Source organism: Nelumbo lutea, chromosome 1 (assembly GCF_056320005.1).
Source record: "Nelumbo lutea isolate HS-2025 chromosome 1, American lotus-T2T, whole genome shotgun sequence".
Classification (NCBI taxonomy): domain Eukaryota; kingdom Viridiplantae; phylum Streptophyta; class Magnoliopsida; order Proteales; family Nelumbonaceae; genus Nelumbo; species Nelumbo lutea.
In genome coordinates, this window is record NC_142684.1 from 23,623,859 (window position 1) to 23,648,821 (window position 24,963).

At 34.7% G+C, this 24,963-nt stretch overlaps 2 protein-coding genes across 2 annotated transcripts; both read right to left on the reverse strand.

Moving 5' to 3' along the window:
* Positions 1–4,554: 4,554 nt before the first annotated feature.
* On the reverse strand, positions 4,555–11,317 carry LOC148873954 (amino acid permease 6-like). Its single transcript, XM_088982078.1, has 7 exons — positions 11,100–11,317; positions 10,777–11,004; positions 10,462–10,555; positions 10,098–10,312; positions 9,816–9,961; positions 6,188–6,415; positions 4,555–5,236 (listed from the first exon to the last, which is right to left on the reverse strand). The coding sequence occupies exons 1-7, from the start codon at positions 11,155–11,157 to the stop codon at positions 4,814–4,816; spliced, it is 1,392 nt and encodes a 463-aa protein (XP_088838204.1). The 5' UTR covers positions 11,158–11,317; the 3' UTR covers positions 4,555–4,813.
* A 2,148-nt stretch (positions 11,318–13,465) lies between these two features.
* On the reverse strand, positions 13,466–24,282 carry LOC148873955 (amino acid permease 6-like). Its single transcript, XM_088964382.1, has 7 exons — positions 23,881–24,282; positions 23,530–23,763; positions 23,179–23,272; positions 22,870–23,084; positions 22,613–22,758; positions 14,328–14,555; positions 13,466–14,042 (listed from the first exon to the last, which is right to left on the reverse strand). Exons 1-7 carry the CDS (start codon positions 23,957–23,959, stop codon positions 13,620–13,622), a joined length of 1,419 nt encoding a protein of 472 aa, XP_088820508.1. The 5' UTR covers positions 23,960–24,282; the 3' UTR covers positions 13,466–13,619.
* Positions 24,283–24,963: the final 681 nt, after the last annotated feature.

The following is a 24,963-nucleotide window of genomic DNA, read 5'->3' on the forward strand; positions in this document are numbered from 1 at the left end:
GAAATCCAGTTAACCAAAAAAACTAAATTTGCCAAACTTTATTATCTATTATATATATATATATATATATATATATTTACATATAATACATATATAATATGTAAAAATATATTATATTGTATTATATTATGTATATTAAAATATATAATTTACTATATACATTGTATAATATAATTTTTTAATATATAATATATATTAAAATATACACTACAAAATATATTAAAATATCTATAGTATTGAAATTCGGTTTTAACCAAAATAACTGAAAATCGAACCGAAATTTTCAATTTTAGTTATTTTGGTTTTGGTTCGGTTTTTCATTTAAAATTTTGATCTATCCAGTTTGACTTTTAATTGAATAAACCATTTGCTCACCCCTGAAAATGACTTCTCATGAAGAGGAATATTAAATCTTCTACTACAAGTGTGAATTGAATGCCCTTTTTTACACATACTAGCAGGGACCCATGCAATGCACGAGACTTATTAAGCGAAAGATAAATAATAGAAAGGGCCATTTACTAAAATACCCCTTATAGTTTCATGGATTTACTAAAATCTACCCTATAGTTAAAATTTTAATAAAACATCACTTATAATTTGCAATGGATTTAATCAATCTTCCATTAGATGATAGTGGAAAATGACAAATTGTCCCTAATGTTCATTTAAATAAATTAAACCAAAAGAAAATAAAAATAAAAAAAATAAAAATATCATTTCCGCCCTTTATAAGGCACGAGCAACCACTCTATTGGCTATATTTGCTTAAATTTGTTTTCTATACAAAAAAAGTGTTAAGGGTATTTTTGGAATAAAAAACCATGGGCCTAATGGCAAAACAAACACTCCTTAATGAAATGTTGATTAAGTAAATAAGTTGTAAAATATATGGGATATTTTAATAAAATGTAAACTATAAATTATGGTTAACTAAATATGTAAAATTACAAGATGTGTTCTAGTAAATGACCCTAATAGAATCATATAAGAGTATACAATTGTTTTATACTTTCAATTTTTTTAAACAATTAATAATTATTCATATTTTATTAACTACTTTTAATAGATTTTTTATAATACAAAAATAACAATAATTAATTTCAATTAGGTTTATTCATCAAATTGATGAAACTGATCAATCCAATCAACTCGACCTGAGTTAGTCGGTATTCTATTATTTTAGGTTGGCTTTGGTTCAAAATTTTCTCAATTCCACAAATTTGGTTCAATTTCACATTGGTCATTTGTACATTTGTAAACCAACCAAAATTGGACGACCTAACCATGGATATATATTAATATTTAAATAAACTTTTAAAATGGAAAAGTGGTAAATTTCCCATATTTCTTAGTCTAAAATGTTTTATATCATAAATCTAATTTTTAAATTATATTGATAATGAAAAAATACAATAATTACAAAAATACAATACAGACTAAAAATATATTAACTTAGTTAATAAATAGTATAATCTCAAATAATAGCTTAATGTCTAAGAAATATTAATCAATAAGTTATAACAAAAATACAATAAATAAAATAAGTACAATAAATAATTTCTAAAATACAATAATATTGATTTTAGAATATATAATTATATAACAAATAAAGGTTAAGAGTTTAAAATTATTGTTAATAAATATTAATTTTTTCAAAGTTATTTTCTCGAATTATTACTTGATAGAAGTGAAATTAGTTATTTATAATATTATGTAAAAATATTAAATTATTATTAATTTCAATATTATGTTATAATTATTTTTCTACTTTCAGAAGTTTTTTAAATTTATTACATAATTTCTTTATTTTAACTATTTAAAATATAGTTATGCTAAATATTTTGTTATTTAAAGTATCCAGTTATTTAAATACTTAAATAATATGTAAAATATCAGTTATTTATGGTATTTAATTATCCATAAAATAATAATTTATACTATTATTACATAATTTAATTAATAATTTTGTAATATATTAAATTATATTTAATTTCAAAATTATGTTATAATTATTTTTATGCTTTAAAGATTTTTTTAGTTTATTACATAATTTCGTTATTTCAACTATTTAAAATCTACTTATGATAAATATCTAGTTATCTAAATATTCTAATCATATATAAAATATTTAAATTTTTTTATTTGAATTTTATTGATTTAAAGCTATTACATATTATTAAATATTTGAAAAACATATAAATTGATTGTCTAGAAAAGCATAATTTAAATTGTTAGTACATAATTTTGTGATATATTTTGTAAAAATATAAAATTATATGTTAGATAATTTCGTTATCTTAACTATTTAAAATATAGTTATGATAAATATTTAGTTATTTAAATATTTAAATAATATATAAAATATTTAATTTTTTGTTAGAATATTTAAATATTTTTTTTGTAAAAATATAAATATATTATTTGTGTTCATAATATTTAAAAGTTATTATAAAATTTTTTTAGAATATCTAAATAATTCTTAAATTTTTTTTATCCAAACTTTCTTTAGAGAGATATAGATAAAAAAATAGGGGAGAGGATAAATAGGAATTAGAGATAATTTTGGAGAGAAACTCTCTACTAAATTACAGATAATTGAAGAGATAAATAGGAATTAGAAATAATTTAGAAGACAAATAGGAAATAGAGATAATTCTAAGAAAGTGGGGGAGGTAGTTTAGGATAAATTTTAGGAGAAGAGATTACTTAGGTTATTGGGAAAGGGCATCTCATTGGTTGTTTCTAAAATGACATAGAATAAAAAAAACAAAATGAGAAAAATGAGAAAATTTCTTGACCGCTTTGTTTTAATACATACGAGCGTGGACCCATGCGATGCACGGGATTTACTAAGAGAAAGATAAATAATTTGCAATGGATTTAATCAATCATCCATTAGATGATAGTGGAAAATGACATTGTTTAATGTTCATTTAAATAAATTTAATCAAAAGAAAATAAAAATAAAAAATACCATTTTTGCCCTTAATAAAACACAAGCAACCACTCTATTGGCTATATTTGGTCAATTTTGTTTTCTATACCAAAAAAGTGTTAAGAGTACTTTTGGAATAAAAAAATCATGGGCATAATGGCAAAACAAACACCTGTTAATGAAATGTTAATTAAGTAAATAAGTTGTAAAATATATAGAATGTTTTAGTAAAATGAAAACTATAAGGTAGGTTTAAGTAAATATGTAAAACTATAAGTTGTATAGGAATGGCAACGGGGCAGGGATCATATTCCCTGTCCCCGACCCGGATTCTGAAATTAACCCATCCCCGATCCCTGACAGGGATGAGTTCCTCGTGTGGACCCAAATCCCCAAAATGTTTTCAAAGAATAGTATTTTTAAATAAATTTATTTAAAATAAATAAAAATTTTAAATTATAAATAATGTTGTAAATATGTTTTGATATATATATATATATATAATATAAATAATATAATAGTATATTTAATATAAATAACATATATATATATATAATCGAGGTTGGGGTGGGGCGGGGACCTCAATCCCCACCCCGACCCCGCCCCCGCCAAGCCAAAACAATCTCCATCCCCAGCCCCATTGAGTCGTGGAAGTCAGGTCCCCGTTGGGGATGGGGAAAATTGTCATCCCTAAAAGTGTGTTCTAATAAACGACCCTAATAGAAAGTACAATGAGAGCATGGAAACGATTGATCATGTGCTTATGGAATGTAGGTTCTATAAGGAAGTTTGGAATTTATATGATAATCATTCCACACCGACTAATGCACTAAACTTTAAGAGTTGGATTGAAAGTAATCTTGAGACTAGTAATACTCTCAGGGCGATTTATTTTAGCTATTTAAATTGGCTGATTTGGAGGATCCGAAATAAAAATGTGTTCAACAATATCAGTTACACTCCCACTTATATTACAAATCTTGCAAAAAACTATGTTGGTAGTTTCCTGAGTGCCCAACATACTAATGCTTCTGCCAAGAATCAACATTTTTGCAGAGTCTGGAGAGACATCAAATGGGAAGCTCTGGGTGATCAATGGATCAAAATCAATACAGATGGGGCTCTCAAGGGCCAGAATGGTGGTGCCACAGCTGGGGGTCTTCTCCGAGATCAACTTGGACAATGGAAAGGAGGCTTCACCACTTACTTTGGAAATTCCTCTATTGACTTGGCAGAATTGTGGGCAGTCAAATGTGGGCTTGTCTTGTCGTGGAACTCAAGCTACTGCAAAATCATTTTGGAATCAGATTCGTGTTCCACCATTCAAATTCTTAAGGGTGGTAGGGAGGTCAACAGATGTGTCGATTTTATGGCTAATTTGGCTTGGAGCTTAACTTTCTTCTATTTGTTGATGTTATGGGGGTAGTCACCCCTCGTTTAATTTTGGTTTGAGTCTTCTGGTTTCTGTGCTTTGTTGTTGTTTTTGTTTTTTTAGGCTCTATCATATGAATCAAAAAAAAAAAAAGTTCAAGTCTCGTCTCATAAAATTAAGCTATCTGCAAGTAATTTTGCTCATGATGCACATTGGGGGTTGCAAGAGAGTGCTTCTACGGATGTGTTTTCAATCTATCCATGACCCAGTAGATAAGATTTGAAATTTGAATACAAACTTGGATAAACAGACACCATTTCCAACCTTGAAGTTTAACATTACACAATTTTCAATAAGTCGTTCAGATCAACTGTGTTAACTTGTTTCTGTAATTTCATTTTCCCGGAAACAGAAGAAGTTCAAATAAGCGTACTACTGTATGCAAGATTATTGCTTATTTCGTTTATTTCTTGGAAAGAAAACAGCACTACATTTCACTTCTGCTACCGACTCTTGAAAGGCTTATAAGTCTTCACATCTGCAGCAAGCCCCTGAACGGATCCAACTGCAGCAACAATTGACACAATCAAGCAGGCGTAGCTCAGTATTTTGAGCCATGTCCATGTGAATGAAAACTTGGGTATCTTGGACTGAGAAATGTATATCTCTATGGGAAAGTATACACTCAGTGGCCAGTAAGAGAATGCCCCAATCAGACCCAGAAAGTCATTGAAGAATGGGAATATCATCGCAACTACTGTTGTTGCTATTACATACACCGATCTCCATACCAGTCGAAACAAGTTGATGTAGTATTTTCCATGTAATGGAACGTTAACAGCACGTTCTTTCGTTATGAATTTATTTTCTGGCCAATGGTTGCTGCAGAAATTTTCCACAAACGCGAACAAGATTTGCGAAAGGAGCTGCATTGTGTGGTCATCTATCGATCAATTTGCCAGGTTATAAACATGAATGAATGTATATAGCAAATTTAAAGGCCATTACCCAATGTTGGTCCTAGCTATCTATATAGGGTCATAGACTCTTGGGAGGGGTGGAGTGGATACAAATTAAATCAAACCTTTAGCTTTTTTCTTTTTCTCATGGTGATACTTCTCAGACTTGAACCCTTAGAGTCCATTTGAGAGGGCTTTTGCAGTGTTTGAGCTGCATTGACTGAGCCACTTCTGATAAGCTACCTACAATAACTTCATCGTATAATTGATTTTACAATTGTTCTAAGCTTTTCTTTGACTTCCCAGATTTTTACCCAACACAGCTTGATAGCTTTTTGGCGCAGTTCATATAAGCCTTCAGCTTGATAACTTTACAGGTTTGTTGGCTCAGTTCATGTAAACATTTTTTCGACCTTTCCGATTTTTACCACCAGTACAGCTTGACAAGTCCGGATCTGTTCCTCACACCAACCTCACAATATGTTATGGCTGCACATCAGGAACATCTTCTGTACTTGCACTTATATATTATTCATGAGGAGATGTTCCTAATACACAGTGGGATGTGACTGTGAGAATGTGAGGAGCGTTTTGTGAGGAACAGATCCCAATTCTGGCTTGACACTTTCTAGGTTTCTTAACTCATGCAATGTGAGAAGATGCTACGTGAAAGCCCACCTAAAGGGCCTTTTCCTTCTCTACCTTGGCCCATCTAGGTTGTCGGTTTATACATTTAGGCTGTGATTGTCCAGCCCACCATGGCCCATTGGCCCACCATGCAATGAACTGTAGCAAAAGCTAAAAGACAATAGCCCATAATCTGAGCATTATCATCATTCAGTTTTTTCTTTTTCTTTCTTATAAGCTTAGCTTATGTTGGTCTGTGGACGAGTAAGATAAGAACAAATGAACAAATACCTGGTATACTCCAATGAGATGGAGGGCAATGCACACATTGGCGAAGTCAATGAGGCAAAAGGGTTCATAAAATCCAAACCCAGTAAGAAAGTTTCCTGGTGCATCATTCCCAAATGCAGCGTAGCCAATGCATCCACATAGCACGTAGAACATGGCCGTGGTCGAGACCCCAATAAATGAAACCCTCTTCATCACTTTGTTCTCTGGGGGACTTGATTTTAGTGTGTCCTGCAATTTATGGATTGACGTCAAATGGAAGCATATATACATATATAGAAAGTTAAAAGCATATAAATAATTAGTACTTTATTCATCAATTCCTGTATATATAGAAATTGCATGGTTTATTTTAAGAGTGGAAAACAAGAATATTTAATTTAATTTTCCATATGATTATTGGGTTTTGTCAAATTTGCCCTTCATATCAATCACAACTTTAAATTCTCTTTGTTTTCGTTGTTCTGTAAAGTTTGTATTTTTTTTTTTTTTTATAGAAACCAGCCTCAATGAGAACTATATGGATATTTTAGACATTTACATGCCCTTTCTTAAAAGATTCTACAAAAGGGGTCTACTTACAACTATGAAAAAGTTCAGGAGAGGTGATTTCAATGATTTAACCTCAGGGTGGTTTCAGCAATTTATCCCCCCACCCGCCCACCACACCCCCCACCCCACCAAAAAAAAAAAAAATACAATAAAGAAAAAACAAATACAAGGAGTTTTCAACCTTCATAAATCAGAACCAGGATTAATTAGTTTGGACTTCATCCAAAATTGTTATCCAACCCTCTGATCTGGGAGTGGTGCTAAACAGTGTTTTATAAGTTGAACGGTTGAACCAAACATTGAACCACCGCTTATTGGGCCTTTTGTGCACTGAAATTTTGATGGGCCTAACATGAACCTGGCCCAACCCCATCACAGCTTTTGCAAGGTTTAGGCGTGTATGTTTGGGCCTTCTGTGCACTGAAATTTTGATGGGCCCAACATGTACCTGGAAACCCGAACCTGACCTTAGCAGCTTCGCTGAAGTTATCTTACCAAAATTTCAGTCCAATTTGTTTCCTTTCTGCCCACTATTTATTTTCTATTCTCTTTCTCTTTTACTTTTTTTTTATTGTTTATTAAGGATATATTTCACATATAAATAACTCTTTTTGGTTGATGTTGACTTTGGTCGGACCTCCAATAACCAAGCATGCTGTGGAATCAATAATAAGGTTTTACGTCAGTATTAAATACATGGAGCCCACATTTTTTACAGTAGGGCCCATGAATTTCACAGCCCACTAAATAGCTAAAGCATTCAGCTAATCCAAATTCCTTTCCACCACCCGTCCCCGTTTAAGGCAACTCAAAACTCAGTATCCTAATATATAGATTAGTTGAACGTAATAGTTGTTTAGAGTATTCTTTACACCTATTTCATATAAATTAGTTTTTAACACATTGGGCCTTCTTTACACCTATATTAAAAACATCTCCTATGAATAACAATATACAAGTGCAGAGATATTCTCACTGCGGGTCTTATGTATTTCATGACTAACATGGGGAATTATCATTGATTTCACAATCGACTACACAAGGCTATTATGTTCAGCTAATTTGAATTATTATGTAGGAAGAAAATTCAGAGGAATTTCCCTCGATAGAAGGCCCAATGTGTTAAAAACTAATTTATATGGTATTATTATTATTTTTTAATTTATGGACTGTCATTCTCGACTTTCCCTTATCAATGTTGAAAAATAATTAATGACCAGCCTTGACTTCACGTCAAATTGACCATCCCAGACATGAATGGCAAAATTTTGGGTTGACAAGCATAGAATGCCGGGTTCGAGTATGCAATTTTGAAGAAAGAAAAACAAAGATTGTCAAACTCCACTTTCACTAATATTATCTTAAACTTGACCTGACTTTTCAATGCCACCAGACCCCTTATCAAACATCTACCTTAATAAAACAAACAATATTTAAGAGATTACTTATGGCCTCTATTCAACTCTATCGTTCGACGGTTTGAAGCATAATTTTGAAAATATTTTGTATCGGTATATCGGCCTCTTTTTTATTGTTTTTTTATTGTTATTATTATTTTTGAATCTGATTCACAGGGGATGGTTTAAGGCTGATTTACCCTGAATCATTTGTCGACCCGAAACACCTCCTGGAAGAGTATATCGGGAAGACTCGATATGGGTCAATACGTATTAATATTTTAAACCCTGGTTATTAGATGAATGAACATGAAATATGAGAGAAAAATAAACCAAAAGTATTTTTATTAAATATAAAATTTAGTTAATATGATAAAGTGCAGAGCAGAGCAGAGCAGAGTTAGTTTTGCCATTAAAAATAATAATGGTATATGTGGACCACTATGATGAAAACGAGGGTTAGATTCTAAGGGGCGGCCACTTTATTGGAGAAAAAAAAATGCGAAAATTAGGGCAATATCATGTAATAGCATTTTATATATGTTATAATAAATATAATAAATGAAAGTATTTAAAGGGTTCTAAAAGAAAGATGATATTTAAATAAAAGTGAGAGTAGGTTTAAGAGAACGTTGGAAAAGTCGTGACTAGGGTCTTCTCTTCCACTTGCAAATTTAACCTGCCGCGTTCAATTTCTATTAAGAAATTGATAGAAAAGCTTATCCATAAATTAAGAAAAAGAAAGAAAAAAAAGGAATTTAAATTAAAAGAACAAATTCCTATTAGCTACTTTTGTAATTGAAATTTGTATCTTAAGACTCAGTTTGGAAAGAATGCAATATATACAGTATAAATACATACAAAATAATACAAAATATAAGGTTTTACACTCTACATATTTATATTTGTATTCCTTTCAAACTGAGCCTATGTTGAATCACTTTGGATAATTTGGCCCTCAAGATGTTTCTAAAAGAAGGATGACATGTAAAATTCTGCTGCGACGAGAGTCACATGCAACCCCAATTAATGAATTGTAAACACACCCGCCTTTCAAATAACAAACCACTTTTGCTACCAAAAGTATCATATGGTCATGGTTTTCGAACTGTGGTTGATTCGGATGGTCAGACCATTCGGATTATAAACCGTTCAAACAACTGGTTTTTTCACCCTCAACTCATTTAGCTAAAAACTGTTGGCTTGGTTAGGAACGGTTAACTTGGCCACTTTTGCCTTTTTTTTGCAAATTAAAATGGGGTATCCATTGGAACTGGACAGTCGAACCACTGACCCCAAAACCAGTGACCTAAGCAGGTCCGTTCCAGGTCGGTTTTTAAAAATATTACATATGGGTTATTGTGTAGCTGCAGTGATAGAGCTACACATTTGTTTTTAAAAATATTGGAAGAAATACAAATATACACTGCAAATACATACAAGATAATATAAAATACAGGGTTTTTGTACTCTACAAATTTGTATTTGTACTCTTTCCAAACTGAGCTTAAGGGTCACGAGATTAAATGCAGAAATCTCTACAAAATGATGTATGTGTAGTAGGGTTTCCAACCATCTCATTAATTCTCAAGTATCATTAATCGTGCTCCATTGCATCTCTGTTATCGAATTTCTATTTCTTTTAATAAAATCAACATGGTATATATAGAAGATTGACTTGCCTGAACCTCAACGAGAACGGGAGCGAATGTGTAGGCAAAGGCGATATCTCCAATGGCCTGAAATATCCTCCATATCTTCTCAGTCTCAGTGACATCCACTCCAACTTCCACCCCTCTCCAACTGGTCCTTACTTCATGGCTTCCCTCTGCAAACACTCCAACAAGCAGGAGCACCTTAACCAATTAATAAACCATTCAACAAAGAAGATTCAATTCTTTTCTAGCTAGTTTATGTCTCATCTCTGTGTTTCAGTGTTTTTTTAATTTATAGCTAACAACAACCTGCAACTTTGGCTGCAGAGAGACCGATGCCTATAAGAGAATAAGAAAATGACATCAGAGCTGCGACGATGGAGAGCCAAGAGAGCTTGTGAATGTTTGGAATTTGGGACAGAACTATCTGAATGCATGCGAAGATGATCATGAAGGGAATGTTTGATACTTTGCACTGCGCATGGTGGCCGTTCATGTGGAAGCAGTTGGACCTTTTAACTGCCCTGGTTGAGGTAAAAATGAAAGAAGAAATCGATCACCAGTCATTCTCACAGCATTTACAGATACACATCTGCAATCAACTCTAAAGTTTATGAATGAAAAAAGGAACAATTTTTCAAAATTTGAGGGAACTTGGTTAATTATTACTCACGCCATACTGAGAGATGCAGTGATGGTGAATCCGATGGTGGCCCCAATAAAACATCCATATTGAGCTATTCCACAGAGCTTAATCTTGACTCCACCTGAAGAAACAAGGAAAACCAGAAAACCCATTAAAGATTTGAGACTTTTAAGAGTCACCCACTTGGGGTATCAAGGTTTTGAACTTGAATTTAGAATGAACTCTCTTTTGTTTCTCATAAAGACCCCACATAGGAAAATGGGTTCCTCATTAGATGCTGTTCTCTCAGAAAGAAGACCCTAGGAAGAGAAAATACGTTTCAGAGCCTAGCTAATTTGTTACCTAGATTGGCTCTCACAACATCCATGTAGGTATAGTTTCGGTTCCCTGTAACAGGGGATCTGTAACAGTCGGCGAGTAGAGTAGATGTGAACCAGGTGATGACAGAGAAGAGCACAAGAGCAGCAGGTCCAGCTACCCAACCCAACTGAGCTATAACCCAAGCTAGAGAGAGCACTCCAGATCCAATAACAGTTGTAATTACGTGAGCACTTGCAGTCATCAACGTCCCTAGTAATCAAAATCAAACACAAGAAAAAAACTTAGTGAAAATCTCAAAATAATGAATCTCATAACTTTTTAAGTTTTAGCCACGGAAACTGCACCAGTCCTCCTTTCGCGGCCATCGTCGTCCAAATTCTTAGTATTGATGCCCATCGCCATGTAGCAGCTGCCCTTCTTCTGCAACTGTTACAGCTTTTGGTTTTGGAATGAACGCGCCTTGACTTAGTATTTGTTATAGAGCCAAGCAAATTAATAGCTATTCCTTGGCTCCTTGCTATGCATTTATTATTACTAAGTGTATGCGCTTTATTCTCTATTCCTCTATTACTGGTTATAACTTGGTTGGCTTATTAAATATTAATTATTTATTACTCCCTTTGGTGGGTTAGTGCGTGGAGAGAGATAACATTAGAATCAAATCAAATGATCCCTTTTTATTTATTTATTTATTTTTGAAAGAAAAAAGTCAAAGGATTTACTTGTTCACTTTTTTAAAAATTCCCATCTTACACAACACATCTGGAATATCTTACATTGATCACTGATGGGGCCTACCAAATTGATAAATGTTCCGGTTGTTGGTTAGGATGCATATGTAATGGATATATTAATGCATTTTTCTATAAATTATAAAAGATAACACTATTCTGTCATAAGTTTTTTTTTTCTAAAGAAATAGCTTTTTCACATTTTTTCTATATAATAAACAAAACAAATATTTTTCATATTTCTTGCCACAGAGAAAATGCAATCCACTTTGGGAGAGAATTCTGAATTCAATCAAGGCCCAGTAAAAGCCCTATTTTACAGCAAAACTTACATGATCCCTTGCAAGCATTCTCAGTTTATGAGCAGAAATGTTTGAGCTGTTTCTTTGGTTCCAAAATATCAAAGCATTGAACAGGAAGGTCTACTTAATTTCGAAGTTATAAACACTGATCAGAGATCCAGGTTATAAGAATTTTGATGGAAGACTATTGGGCCTGCACTACCCCTCATCTTGTTTTCCTTTGTGCATTCTTCAATTTGCACCACTAAATTTTTAAATGCACCAAGGCCTAAGAACTAATATCAGTCCATATTCTCTCTTCAGACAATCAGACATATATTTGTTTGTTCATTGCTTCTCTTATCTACAGATTGTGTTGGTTTGGTCATTTGAAAAGCAGCCATTAATAAAATGTATCTTTTTTACAGTTTCCCACTAATATTTATAGCAATTCAGGAACTACCAATTAATGGGTCCCATCTCACAGCTTAATCTGAGCAGGGCACATGGTAAAGCCATGCATTAGCTTTTAATGAGGAAGATAAGCATATGATTTATATCAAAGCTTCTTTCATGGGATTTTCGATTTCAAAATGGGATGATTTCTTCTTGTCTATTTCTACATTGAGAAATGTCGCTAAGTGGCGAATAACAATAGAATTCTTTGCTTCCACTTGCCTTTGCCAACTACTATTATATTATTCTTTTGGCCATTTCCTCTTCTACTTTCCATCCAAAAATCATTAATGAAGTCAGTTGATCCATTCTCGAGTCTGGCACAATATTTTTACTTGGAGGAATTTTGATTCCTATAAAACTTCAAGTCCAAACCCCGTTCCTTGTTGCTCGTAAAAGTTGGATTTGTTAGAGAATAAAAGACTATTTAAGGGCTTTACCTAACAGATTAAGTTTTTAGGTTGAACCATCTTTGAAACCTGTTTGACCAAGTGGTCTAATATTTTAGTGTTTGATCCTTTTCATTCTATTATAATTAATTAAAATTTAGCACGAGGTATGAATAGGTGGATCATGCTTCTACCCCAATGGGCTTTCTACATGAGGAGATATGTTAAAAACCTATTAAAAAACTTCACCTAACAGCTTAATCTTTTAGGTTAAAAGGATCTTTGAGACGATTCATTATTTGTTAGGTCTGAAAGTGGGTTGGTGAAAAAGAAGAAATTTCTACTGAAAATAAGACACAAACTACCAAACCATGAACCTGTTTTTTGTTTTTTATGTGATAACTAAAAGGATGCAATTAAGCCAAGTCTAGGTTGGATATTGCATGAAATTAAGCACATGGATTATGACCATATATACTCCAACTGAAACTAAGTTTTTGGCCTGTCTCTAGCTATCAAATAGTCCATATGACCTTATATGACTTTCAGTCGGTACATTTGTTTGACAGTCGGAATGGGAAACGAAATTCTTTGGAATCGGAATTGGATTGGTCTATTTCCATATTTTATATTTGATTCAGACAGGAATAGAAATGGGAATTGGAAACAATAAGAATGTGATATCATTTCCAAATAAGTAGGGGCAGCGAATGACCATTCCCTTTAATGGAGGAATACCATTTCAGCAGAAATGGGAATGGGATTTCGATTCTGCCCAATCAAATAATTGGAATCGAAATAATTCATTCCAATTCTGATTCCAAACCCCTATTCCCGTGAACAAAACAGGGCCTTAGATTAGAATCATCTGATTAATTGGAATATAGTAGCTGCACACACACTATATAGCAAGATTTTATATTGTTTCTCTTGTTTCTGTGTTAATAATTATTGAAAAGAAAGTAGTACTACAACATCACCTAATTAATATCTCAAAGGAAGAATTGCTATTGAGTCTTGAAAGGCTTGTACGTCTTCACATCCTTGGCTAGTCCCTGAACTGATCCAGCTGCAGCAATAATGGACACAACCAAGCAAACCCAGCACAGTATTTTGAGCCATATCCATGTGAAGGAAAACCTGGGTATCCTCGACTGTGAGATGTACATCTCAATGGGGAAGTACACACTCAAAGGCCAGTAAGAGACTGCTCCAATCAAGCCCAAGAAGTAATTGAAGAAGGGGAATGTCATCGCAATTACTGCTGTTAATATCACATACACTGTTCTCCATACCAGTCGAAAGAAGTTGATATTGTATGCGCCATATAAAGGGATGGTAACAGCATGTTCTTCTGTTATGAATCCATTGTCTCGCCAACGCTTGCTGCACCACTTCTCCACAAATGCAAACAAGGGTTGGCAAAATACCTGCACGAGACAAGTTTTCGAAGTAAGAAGAAAAGCAAAGCACCCATATCTTATACTGGCGTGACAAGGATCAAACACTAAACCACCTAATCAAATAAACTCTGATACCATATTGAGGAATCGTTCAACTTAAAAACTTAAGCTGTTAGGTGAGGTGAGGCACCCTGAATAGGTTTCTATTCTCTGATCAAGTAGGGGTAGAAGAAAAACTCAAGAACATAAGTTGAGGTGGTAAGGAATGATTTTATTCATTGCTCATAATTTAACAACGAATATGCCATTAACCTGGTATGCTCCAATTAGATGGATGGCGATGCAAATATTGGCAAAGTCAATGAGCCAAAAGGGTTCATACAGTCCAAACCCAATGAGAAAGTTTCCGGGAGCTTTATTCCCAAATGCAGCATAACCAACGCAACCGCATAACACATAGAACAGGGCTGTGGTCAAGACACCGATCAAAGAAGCCTTCTTCATTACTTGGTTCTCCGGGGTACTTGATTTTAGTGTGTCCTGAAATTCATGAATTTCCATCAATATGTACTTCAATTCAGACAAGTATAGAAACTAAAGCTCAGTTTGGAAGGAGTACCAATACAAATATGTAGAGTGCAAATACTTATAAAATAGTACAATATACAAAGTTTTGCACTCTACATGTTATATTTGAACTCCTTCCAAACTGAGCCTAAAGGAGCACAAAAATGTAGTTTGTTTAGCAACTCTTAAAAAATCATTACGATCAAAGTCCAAAGTATTTATACATATCGGCTTTTGAATCCACTGATATGATAAATATTAGGAATTAGGACATGTAACCACTTTTGAAGGGTAGTACACTTCTTAGAGATGTCCTGGTTCAATCCGTAAAGTTTAGAAATCTCCATCTAAGTACACTGTACCTTTGAATCTCATGACACACAAAAATATGTATGACTTTAAACCTTGGGCTCAGTTTAGGAGTATAAATACAAATACAAATATAAATATGTAGAGTACAAATCCTGTATATATTTATACTGTATACATTAATAATAGGAGAATCTCTACAAAGTGTCGAAAGAAAAAAACAAAAATAGTGGCTGCACTTCTTGAAAAAAGATATTTACGATCTCTAATGCCTTATCCTTTGAAATGACTTACAACTACCAAAGTCAATGTTTTTGTGATGAAAGGGGCATTCATTCCCTCTGCCGGTCTGCCTTTCCTCCCACTTGAGAAGATTCGAGTTTTTTTTTTAAGGCAAAAAAAAAAAAAAACACAAAACGCATATAATGTAAGTTGGGCTGTAATTGGGTAAGCCCAACATAAAATTGGCCTGAACCCTGCAACAGTTGGGCTTAGATGTTTTGGGCTCTGGTGGAAATTGTAGCTTAAAACCCTGGTTTAGCTCAAATTTAGCTACGTACCGTAAGTTGGGCTGAAATTGGCCAAGCCCAACACAAAACTGGCCTGAGTCATGCAACGGTTGGGCTTAGACTTTTGGGCTCTGGTGAGCATTTCATTGTATCGTAAAATCCTGGTGTAGCTCGAGTTGGGCTGCAATTGGGCAATCCCAGCACAAAACTGGCTGGAATTATGCAATGTTTGGGCTTAGAGTTTTGTGCTCTGGTGGGAATTGTAGCTTAAAACCCTAATTTAGCTTGAGCTAGATTGGCATTGAGGTCTTGGTATAGCCCAAGCATGCACTAATTTATATTTAAACATTTACAAACACAAGTACAACCTTTTGATGCAAATTTTTGACATGTATATATTTATATATATATATAGAGAGAGAGAGAGGGAGAGAGAGAAAACTTACATCTAGCTACATCTATTACTGTATAAAATAAATACCCCACTTACACAAGATACTTCAATTCAGGCAGAACACTACTACATAAAATCATCTATCTACATAAAGCCATAGATTCAAATACCATTCAAGTTATTTTGTTCATGCCATACAATATTAAATCAATTCTAATTAATTTATTAATAATATAATATTTTGATTATTTTTTGTTTAATTTATAAATAATGATATAGAATATCTGAATCGCATATGAATGGATGAAACTTGTATCTAAGTTTATCCAGTTAAAATCCAACCCATTGCTTCATGTTCATTTTAATATATGTTGATATTCTAATCACCGGTAATAAAGAAAGCTCTATTTTGTCCCTTGTATCTTCACTTGGTAAGAAGTTTTCCATTAAAGATTTAGGCCCACTTCACTATTTATTGGACCGGCCTTGAATTCACGTCCACTGATGGTGTTCATGTCTCTCAATCAAAATATGCTATTCATCTGTTGAAGCCCTTCAATATAATCAGTTGGTTCTCTTCACTATCTATTGGTTGCCAGTTCCCTAAGCAAGGGAAACCCACTCCTCCATCATACCTCTTATCGCAGCCTAGTAGGAGCTCTTCAGTACATCACTATCACCAAATCTGACCCAACACTTGCAATCAATAAAGTCTACCAATACATGTTGATGGAAGCCCATCCCAAGGCCCATCTCACCATTAGGAGTGGCAGCTCATAGGATAAGGATAAGAGTCCAAGATAAGTCAAGAAAGGATAATTCAAGATCCATCAAGACTTAATCCAATACTCCAAGACTTATCAAGAATTCCAGACTTCAAGAATCATCAAGAATTCTAGAGACAAAATAACCAAGATTTCCAAGACTTCCAAGATTCATGCATAGATGAGTTCTAGGGAGATTGGACGGTGGAAGATCAAGCCCAATAAAGTTCGATCTTATCAAGACAGCCCAAGAATGTTCGATCTTATCAAAGACCAAGATCAAGATCAAGAATAGTCCAAGATTCATGCAGATTAGGATCTATCACAACTCTCTTTCTTAATTACTTTACAATTTCCAGATGTATTATATATATTGCTACTGTTTTCAGTTAATGCACACTTCAGAATTTCTTCAGATTTCCTCTTCAATTTTTGCCACCTTTTCTCTCTCCTAGAGAAATCGTGTAGTTTCGCTAGAAACTAGTGTTCCCCGGTGCTTGCATAGCCAGCTCCGGTCTTCTATTGCCCCCACACTGCATCAGGTAGTATCGGAGCATAGAATTCACCCAGTCAGATGGCCAACCAAGACGGTAGCAGTCGCAACCCACCCCGTGATGGAGATCAGGGGTTACAAGCTGTTTGAAGAGCGATTGAAGAACAACGCACAGCCACACGTAACATCGAACAGCAGTTGGCAGAAATCGTTGGACAACTTCGAACCTTGTTACGAGAGGATGTTCCACGGAACTGGGAGAATCCATACCCAGTCGAAGGAGATGACCACGACAGACCTATATCCCGGCGACCAGCTCTTGACGATGATAGTGATGATGAGCTTGAATTTGGTGGTGCTCCAATTTTTTTTGGCGACGATAGAAACAGTAGAAATTGGTGCAATCAAGATAATTTCAATCCCCATAGGAATAATGATGAATTTAAACTCAAAGTAGAAATTCCTACTTTTAGTGGGGATCTTGGCATAGAAGGACTTCTAGATTGGATCATAGAAGTCAATCATTTCTTCGAGTACATGGAGATACCAGAAGAATGGAGGGTAAAATTGGTAGCTTTTCGGTTAAAGGGAGGCGCATCTGTTTGGTGGGAACGGATGAGAGAGACCTGTATCAGAGAAGGAAGGGGTCCTGTTCGAACCTAGGGGTGCATGAAACAATTAATCAGAGGTAGATTTTTACCCCGAGATTATGAACAGTACATGCTTAAATCATACCAATGGTGTGCACAGGAGTCCCGTAATGTTAATGAATATACTTCTGAATTTTTATGATTAGCTAAAAGAAACCAATTATCTGAAAGTGATAACCAGCAGGCAGCCCATTATCTAAGTGCTTTGAAACTGTCTATCAGAGATAAAATTGGTGTACAGATGGTTCTTAGTGTGCAGGAAGCAAGGAACTTGGCCTTAAAAGCAGAATTGATGTTCCAAGAAAAGGCCCATAGTGACAGTTACCGCCGGTACAACGGGAGCGACAACAGACCGACAACCATCCATAGAAGCAAATCAGTCCCAGGAGCACAGCCTTCTCACCCGGCAAATACAACTTACGCCGGTAAGACCACTACAGGAGGACATACTCGAGGTAACCCTTCCAACCCTCCTAAACCCAATAATCCCTATGTCAAGCCTGCTCCCTTTAAATGCTTTAAGTGTAATGAGATTGGGCATAGATCCAGTGACTGTCCCAAGAGGAAGGCAGTGAATATGATAGAAAGGGAGGAGGAAGAGGATGTTGAGGAGGAAATTAATGAAGAGTATACCTGATGGGGAAGATGAAGAGGGTCCATACGAACATGAAGAGTATACCTATGTGGTAAGAAAATTAATGCTGTCCCAGAAAAATAAAGATACTTCTCAAAGGCACAGATTGTTCCATACTAGATGTATTGTCAATGGTAAATTATTTGATTTAATTATTGATAGTGGCAATCAAGAAAATATTATTTGCATGGATGTAATACAAAAGTTACAACTACTTCCTGAAAAAACATCCCTACCCATACACAATTGGGTGGATCAAGGAAGGAGGCGACGTACGGGTGGAGGAACGCTGCAAGGTACCTTTTTCTATTGGTAAGTATCATGGTGAAGTATATTGTGATATTGTAAATATGAATGCTTACCATATTCTGTTAGGGAGGCCTTGGCAGTTTGATACAAATGCAAGGCACATGGGTAGGAAAAATACCCATCAACTTCAAAAAGAGGGTATACATTATACTTTGTTACCCATGGCTGAAAAGAATATTACAAAGGCCCCAAAATCACATGAGAAAAACTTCCTTACCATTACCCGTCATCATGCTGAATTTGTAAAAGAATGTAAGGATACTCTTGAGGTACATTTGTTAGTAGTAAAGGGAGAAAATGTTAAGGATGAAAATAAAATCCCAGTGGAAGTGTAAGGACTACTTGATGAATTCCATGATGTAGTTCCAAAGGAATTACCAAATGAATTCCCTCCCATGAGAAATATACAGCACCATATTGATTTTGTTCCAAGAGCCAGTTTACCTAACCTCCCACATTACAGGATGAGTCCTAAAGAAAATGAAATCTTACGGGAAAAGGTAGAAGAATTATTGAAGAATGGACACATTCAAATCAGTATGAGTCCTTGTGCAATACCAGCTTTGCTAACCCTTAAGAAGGATGGCAGTTGGACAATGTGTGTCGATAGCAGGGCCATTAGCAAAATTACTATTGGGTACAAATTCCCCATTCCTAGGCTGGACGACATGCTGGATCAACTTAATGGAGTTGTAGTTTTCTCAAAGATCGATCTCAGGAGTGGATATTATCAGACCAGGATCTGTCCCAGAGATGAATGGAAGACAACCTTCAAGACTAGAGATGGCTTGTTCGAATGGTTAGTCATGCCCTTTGGACTCACCAACACACCCAACACATTCATGAGGCTGATGAACTAGGTGCTGCGTCCCTTCACTAGTAAATTTGGGGTAGTATATTTTGATGACATTTTAATTTACAACAAATTTATCACTGAACACATGGGACATATCAGGGAGGTCCTAAAAGCATTAAGGGAAAATAAATTATATGCTAATTTGAATAAATGCACCTTTATGAATGATAATTTATTATTCCTGGGATTCATTGTGAGCAATGAAGGAATTAAAGTAGATGAAGAAAAAGTGAAAGCCATTAGGGAGTGGTCGACCCCATCAAATGTCACAGATGTGAGATGCTTCCATGGGTTGGCAACTTTCTATAGGCGATTTATTAAACATTTTAGCAATATTGTAGCTCCTATCACTGAATGTTTGAAAAAGGAAAAATTTCAATGAGGAGAAGAACAAGAGCAAAATTTTGCTCTCATAAAAGAGAAATTATGTACTGCTCCTATCCTTGTCTTGCCAAATTTTGATAAATTATTTGAAGTTGAATGTGATGCCAATGGCGTTGGCATAGGGGCTGTATTGTCCCAAGAAAAGAGACCCATTGCTTTCTTTAGTGAAAAATTATGTGAAGCTAGGAGAAAGTGGTCTACTTATGACAAAGAATTTTATGCTGTGGTCAGAGCCTTGAAGACATGGGAACAATATTTAATTGCAAAAGAATTTGTTCTCTACACTAACCACCAAGCCCTAAAATATCTCAGTGGGCAAAAACAATTAAGAAGTGATTTGCATGCTAGATGGTCTGCCTTCCTAGACAAATTCTCATATAAAATTGTGTATAAGGTTGAACAACAAAATAAAGTGACCGATGATCTTAGCAGGCATGTAGCCCTCATCAAGACCCCTTAGTATTGAGATTGTGGGTTTTGAGTGCTTAAAAGACCTATATGCCCAAGATGATGACTTCCAACAGGTATGGGAGAAATGTGTGAATAGACAGTCAGCAGATGACTTTTACATCTATGATGGGTTCCTTATGAAGGGGGAACAACTGTGTATCCCTTGCACCTCCCTCCGTGAAAAGATCATCAGGGATTTGGATGGGGGTGGATTAGTAGGACACATGGGAAGGGACAAGACAATTGAAGCAGTGGAAGATCAAGCCCAAGAATTCTAGAGACAAGATAACCAAGATTTCCAAGACTTCCAAGATTCATGCATAGATGAGTTCTAGGGAGATCGGACGGTGGAAGGTCAAGCCCAAGAATGTTCAATCTTATCAAGACAGCCCAATAATGTTCGATCTTATCAAAGACCAAGATCAAGATCAAGAATAGTCCAAGATTCATGCAGATTAGGATCTATCACAACTCTCTTTCCTAATTACTTTACAATTTCCAGATGTATTATAAATATTGCTATTGTTTTCAGTTAATGCACACTTCAGAATTTCTTCAGATTTCCTCTTCAATTTTCGCCACCTTTTCTCTCTCTCCTAGAGAAATCATGTAGTTTCACTAGAAACTAGTGTTCGCCCGGTGCTTGCATAGCCAGCTCCAGTCTTCCATTGCCCCCACGTTGTGTCACATGTAATCCTCAAAAAAATGAGCATTTGCTTACTGCCAAGCGCATATTTAGATACTTGAAGGGCACCATCAATCTTGGCATTTTCTTTCACTCTTCTTCTACAAGAATTATAACCTTGATTGATGTAAATTGAGCTCTTTATCCCAATGATAGGTATTCTATAGGAGGCTTTTTCTATCTTCATTAGCTAGAATAGGGGGTCCATTTGGTTCACAATCAGGATCTGAATCTCAATAGGAATCACCTTTTCCTAATGCCTGATTGGTTCAGTCAAGAATCAAAATTAGATTTCAATTGTTGTTGTTTGGTTCATTTGGAGTTGGAATTGGACTTAACTAAAACTTTTAAATTTTGCATTTGTTTATTTATTATTTTATGGGTTCGGCTATGATATGGAAAAGATGTGACATCTGAAAAACAACTAACCAATAAACTCGAATCATACACGTGATAGCCAATAAGGTGTTGTATATCAAAATTCATGGGTGGGTTTTGATTGGTCAAAACTCTTTCCATGCCTTATCATTCCTGCAACATAGATTTTCTCTTATTTTATTACTACATTTTAATATTAATTATTATTTTATTAGTACTTTGTTATTATTTTTATCATTAATTTATGAATATTTTACTAATACATTATTATTTTTTATTACTTTAATAATATTTGTACTATGATAGTTTATTAACAATTTATGAGACCTACAATAAATGAACTTTTTTTAGGTAAACTTTTGGTCAAGGAAAATTAAAGATTTATCCTTCTACTTGGTGGATAAGTTACATACTTATGAAACTGGCCAAACTATTGTACTAAAATGCCTTTGCCAACATATAAAAGTTGATGTTTTTCGAAAATTATCTCACTTACCGAGCTAACATTTCCGGACAAAAGAGTACAAGTAAATGCATTTACCAGATAACACTTTTTCCAGTTAGGCTTAGTTTGGAAGGAGTACAAATACAAATATTTAGAGTGCAAAACCTTGTATTGTGTATTATTTTGTATGTATTTATATTGTACATATTTGCATTTGTACTCCTTTCAGACTGAGCCTTGGAAGGAGTCATTTGTAGAGTGCAAAACTTGCATTTGATATTATTTTGTATGTATTTGTACAGTACATATTTGTATTTATACTCCTTCCAAACTGAGCCCTTAAATACATTTACCCGAGAAAATGAACAGAACCTTAGAAAATGGTTCCAAACAAACAGACATTTTTTGAAGCACCGTTTTTTCTAACATGGCACTGATGTGTTACCGTTTACTGGAGCAACGGCACCGATGCCAATCAGACACTTAGAAAATTCAAAATCGAGGAAGTTCAATTCCAACACAAACAGATCAAACTTCAAAAGAGCTTATAAAAGGCAAGGAAAATTCCCTACGCATTAATGCCGAGATTCCATGCATTCACCAAACCACAGTGGTAGTGGTATAATTAAATTTGTGCTATGCCATATGCTGTCATTCTATATTTTGCACAAGTTGTAGAAAATTCATAAAGTAGTAAAGAAAATTCAAATGTCTTTATAACCAAATTTTCCTTTTAAAGCATGAGTCGATGTGGTAGAAGGTTGGCTTGCCTGTATCTCAATGAGGACAGGAGAGAAGGTGAAGGCAAAAGCAATATCTCCAATGGCCTGAAAGGTCCTCCACACCTTCTCTGTGGCAGTGACATCCACCCCAACTTGGACGCCTGTTAAACTAGTCCTCACGTCATGGTTTCTCTCTGCAGTGGTTCCAAAACGAAGGACCCCATTAATAGAGCAAAATGAAACCTCCAAGAACAAGAACAAAACAAATTATTTTTGTGTGAAGCGTTTCATTTGTTTCTGAAAACCTGCAACTTTTGCTGCTGAGAGACCAATTCCAATTAGAGAATAGGAAAACGACATCAGAGCTGCAAGAATTGACAGCCATGAAAGCTTGTGAAAGTTTGGTATCTGGGACAGAACGATCTGGATGCACGCAAATATGATCATGAAGGGATTGTTTGATACATGACACTTGACATGGTGACCGTTCTTGTGGAAACAGTTGGACCTTATAACTGCACTGCTTGAGAAAAAAAAAATTGAAGAAACCATCTGTCATTTCCTTCCAGAGCAACTATACCCAATGGATGGAAAATGAAAGCACCATCACTTACGCCATACTGATAGAAGCAGTGATGGTGTATCCGATGGAAGCTCCTATAAAGTTTCCATATTGAGCTAATCCACAGAGCTGCACCTTGAGTCCTCCTGAAGAAAAAATGAAAGGAAGAAGGATAAAATCGGAAACCCATTAAGATTTGAGGCTTTCTAGAGAGACCCACTTGGTGTATCAAGGCATAGATTAATTTTAGATGTGGAATTTTGAAGGGTCTCTTTCTAAAGACGACCCCACGTAGGGAAATGGGTTATTCATCATCGAATAGACCCCACAAAGAGCAGATTAGTTTGAGGGGACAAGAGGAAATGCTCTTCCGCCATTGCTTTAGTACTAATTAATTCCTTACCTAGACTGGTTCTTACTGCATCTCCGTAGGTGTAGTTCCGCTTCCCTGAAACAGGATCAGTAGACCTGTAACAGTCGGCAAGTAGAGTAGACGTGAACCAAGTGATGAAAGAGAAAACCATGAGAGCAGCAGGTCCAGCTACCCAACCCAGCTGAGCTATAACCCAAGGTAGAGAGAGCACTCCAGACCCAATAACAGCAGTAATTATGTGAGAACTTGCAGTGATCAACGTACCTTCAAATAAATATCAAACCCAATAATAAGTAAATGTATAGATATACTCAGGAGAAAAAAAAAAAGGATCAATTCTAAAGATCGAAGAATGTGGTTAATTAGCCATTGAAAAAATACCCGTCCGCTTTATACGTCCATCGTCGTCAAAATCCATATCTTGGACACCCATCTCCATGTTCTCTGGGTTTTTTTCCATGTTGAAACCACCCTCCTGCAACTCTTGCTGTCTGGAAGATGAAACAATATTCACAAGCACACTCCTTTATTTTGACTGTTGTTTATGTTTGAACCCGAAGTAAATAGCTTCCAGGAGTATTTATCGTTGCTAGATGGGTGAGCTGCATTCATGCACCATCCATTCTTTTGAGAAAACCTTGTTGTTCTGGTTTATTGCTTCCTAATTAATGTTGTTATGCGTGTAGAAGGATAAGAGAAAATTAATGAGCTCGGACTGAGGAAAAAAAATTCTTTTCTTTGTAAACCAACATACAATACAATACAAGTCAAGTGAATAGCCTCTGGATTCAGTGTTATGTGGAAACTACTTGACCGACCCGCCTGAACAGAGTCAATATTCAAATTTTCTAGGCTGATGTGGCGAATTATAAATGGCTCAGTATTCTTGGGTTGCGTATATTATATGGAATTATGGATTACTCAGGAATAGGAACTCCTGACCACTTGGAGAGCTGACTTTTTATTTGGAAAAATTGTTTAAACTCAACATGAGTTTTTAACATTTCTCTTAAATTCACCACAATTGTTTAAAATGTCTAGGCGTTACTATATTAGCATTTTAACTTTCATAAAAAAATATAAAACATATACAAAATAAATTAACAGGTGTTAATATATTACCATTTTAATATTTAAACATGAAAAAAGGAAAAGGTTCAAAAAAATATTTTCAAATATAAAATACATAAAAACATAGAAATTACAAAAAATATAAAAATTAAAGAAATTGTAAACAAAATAAAATTTATTTTCAAATTATAGAAACTATAAAAAATTAAAAATGCAAAAAAATAATAAAATTAAAAACTGAAAAATACCATTTTTCCTCTAACTCACCAATCAAGGGTATTGGTCATAAAAATTGTTATTTATGCTGACATGAACACCTTGTTAAGAAGCATTAACAGTACATTAAAAGACATGATGAATTTTAGACATTTTGAAAAGTTGTGATGAATTTAA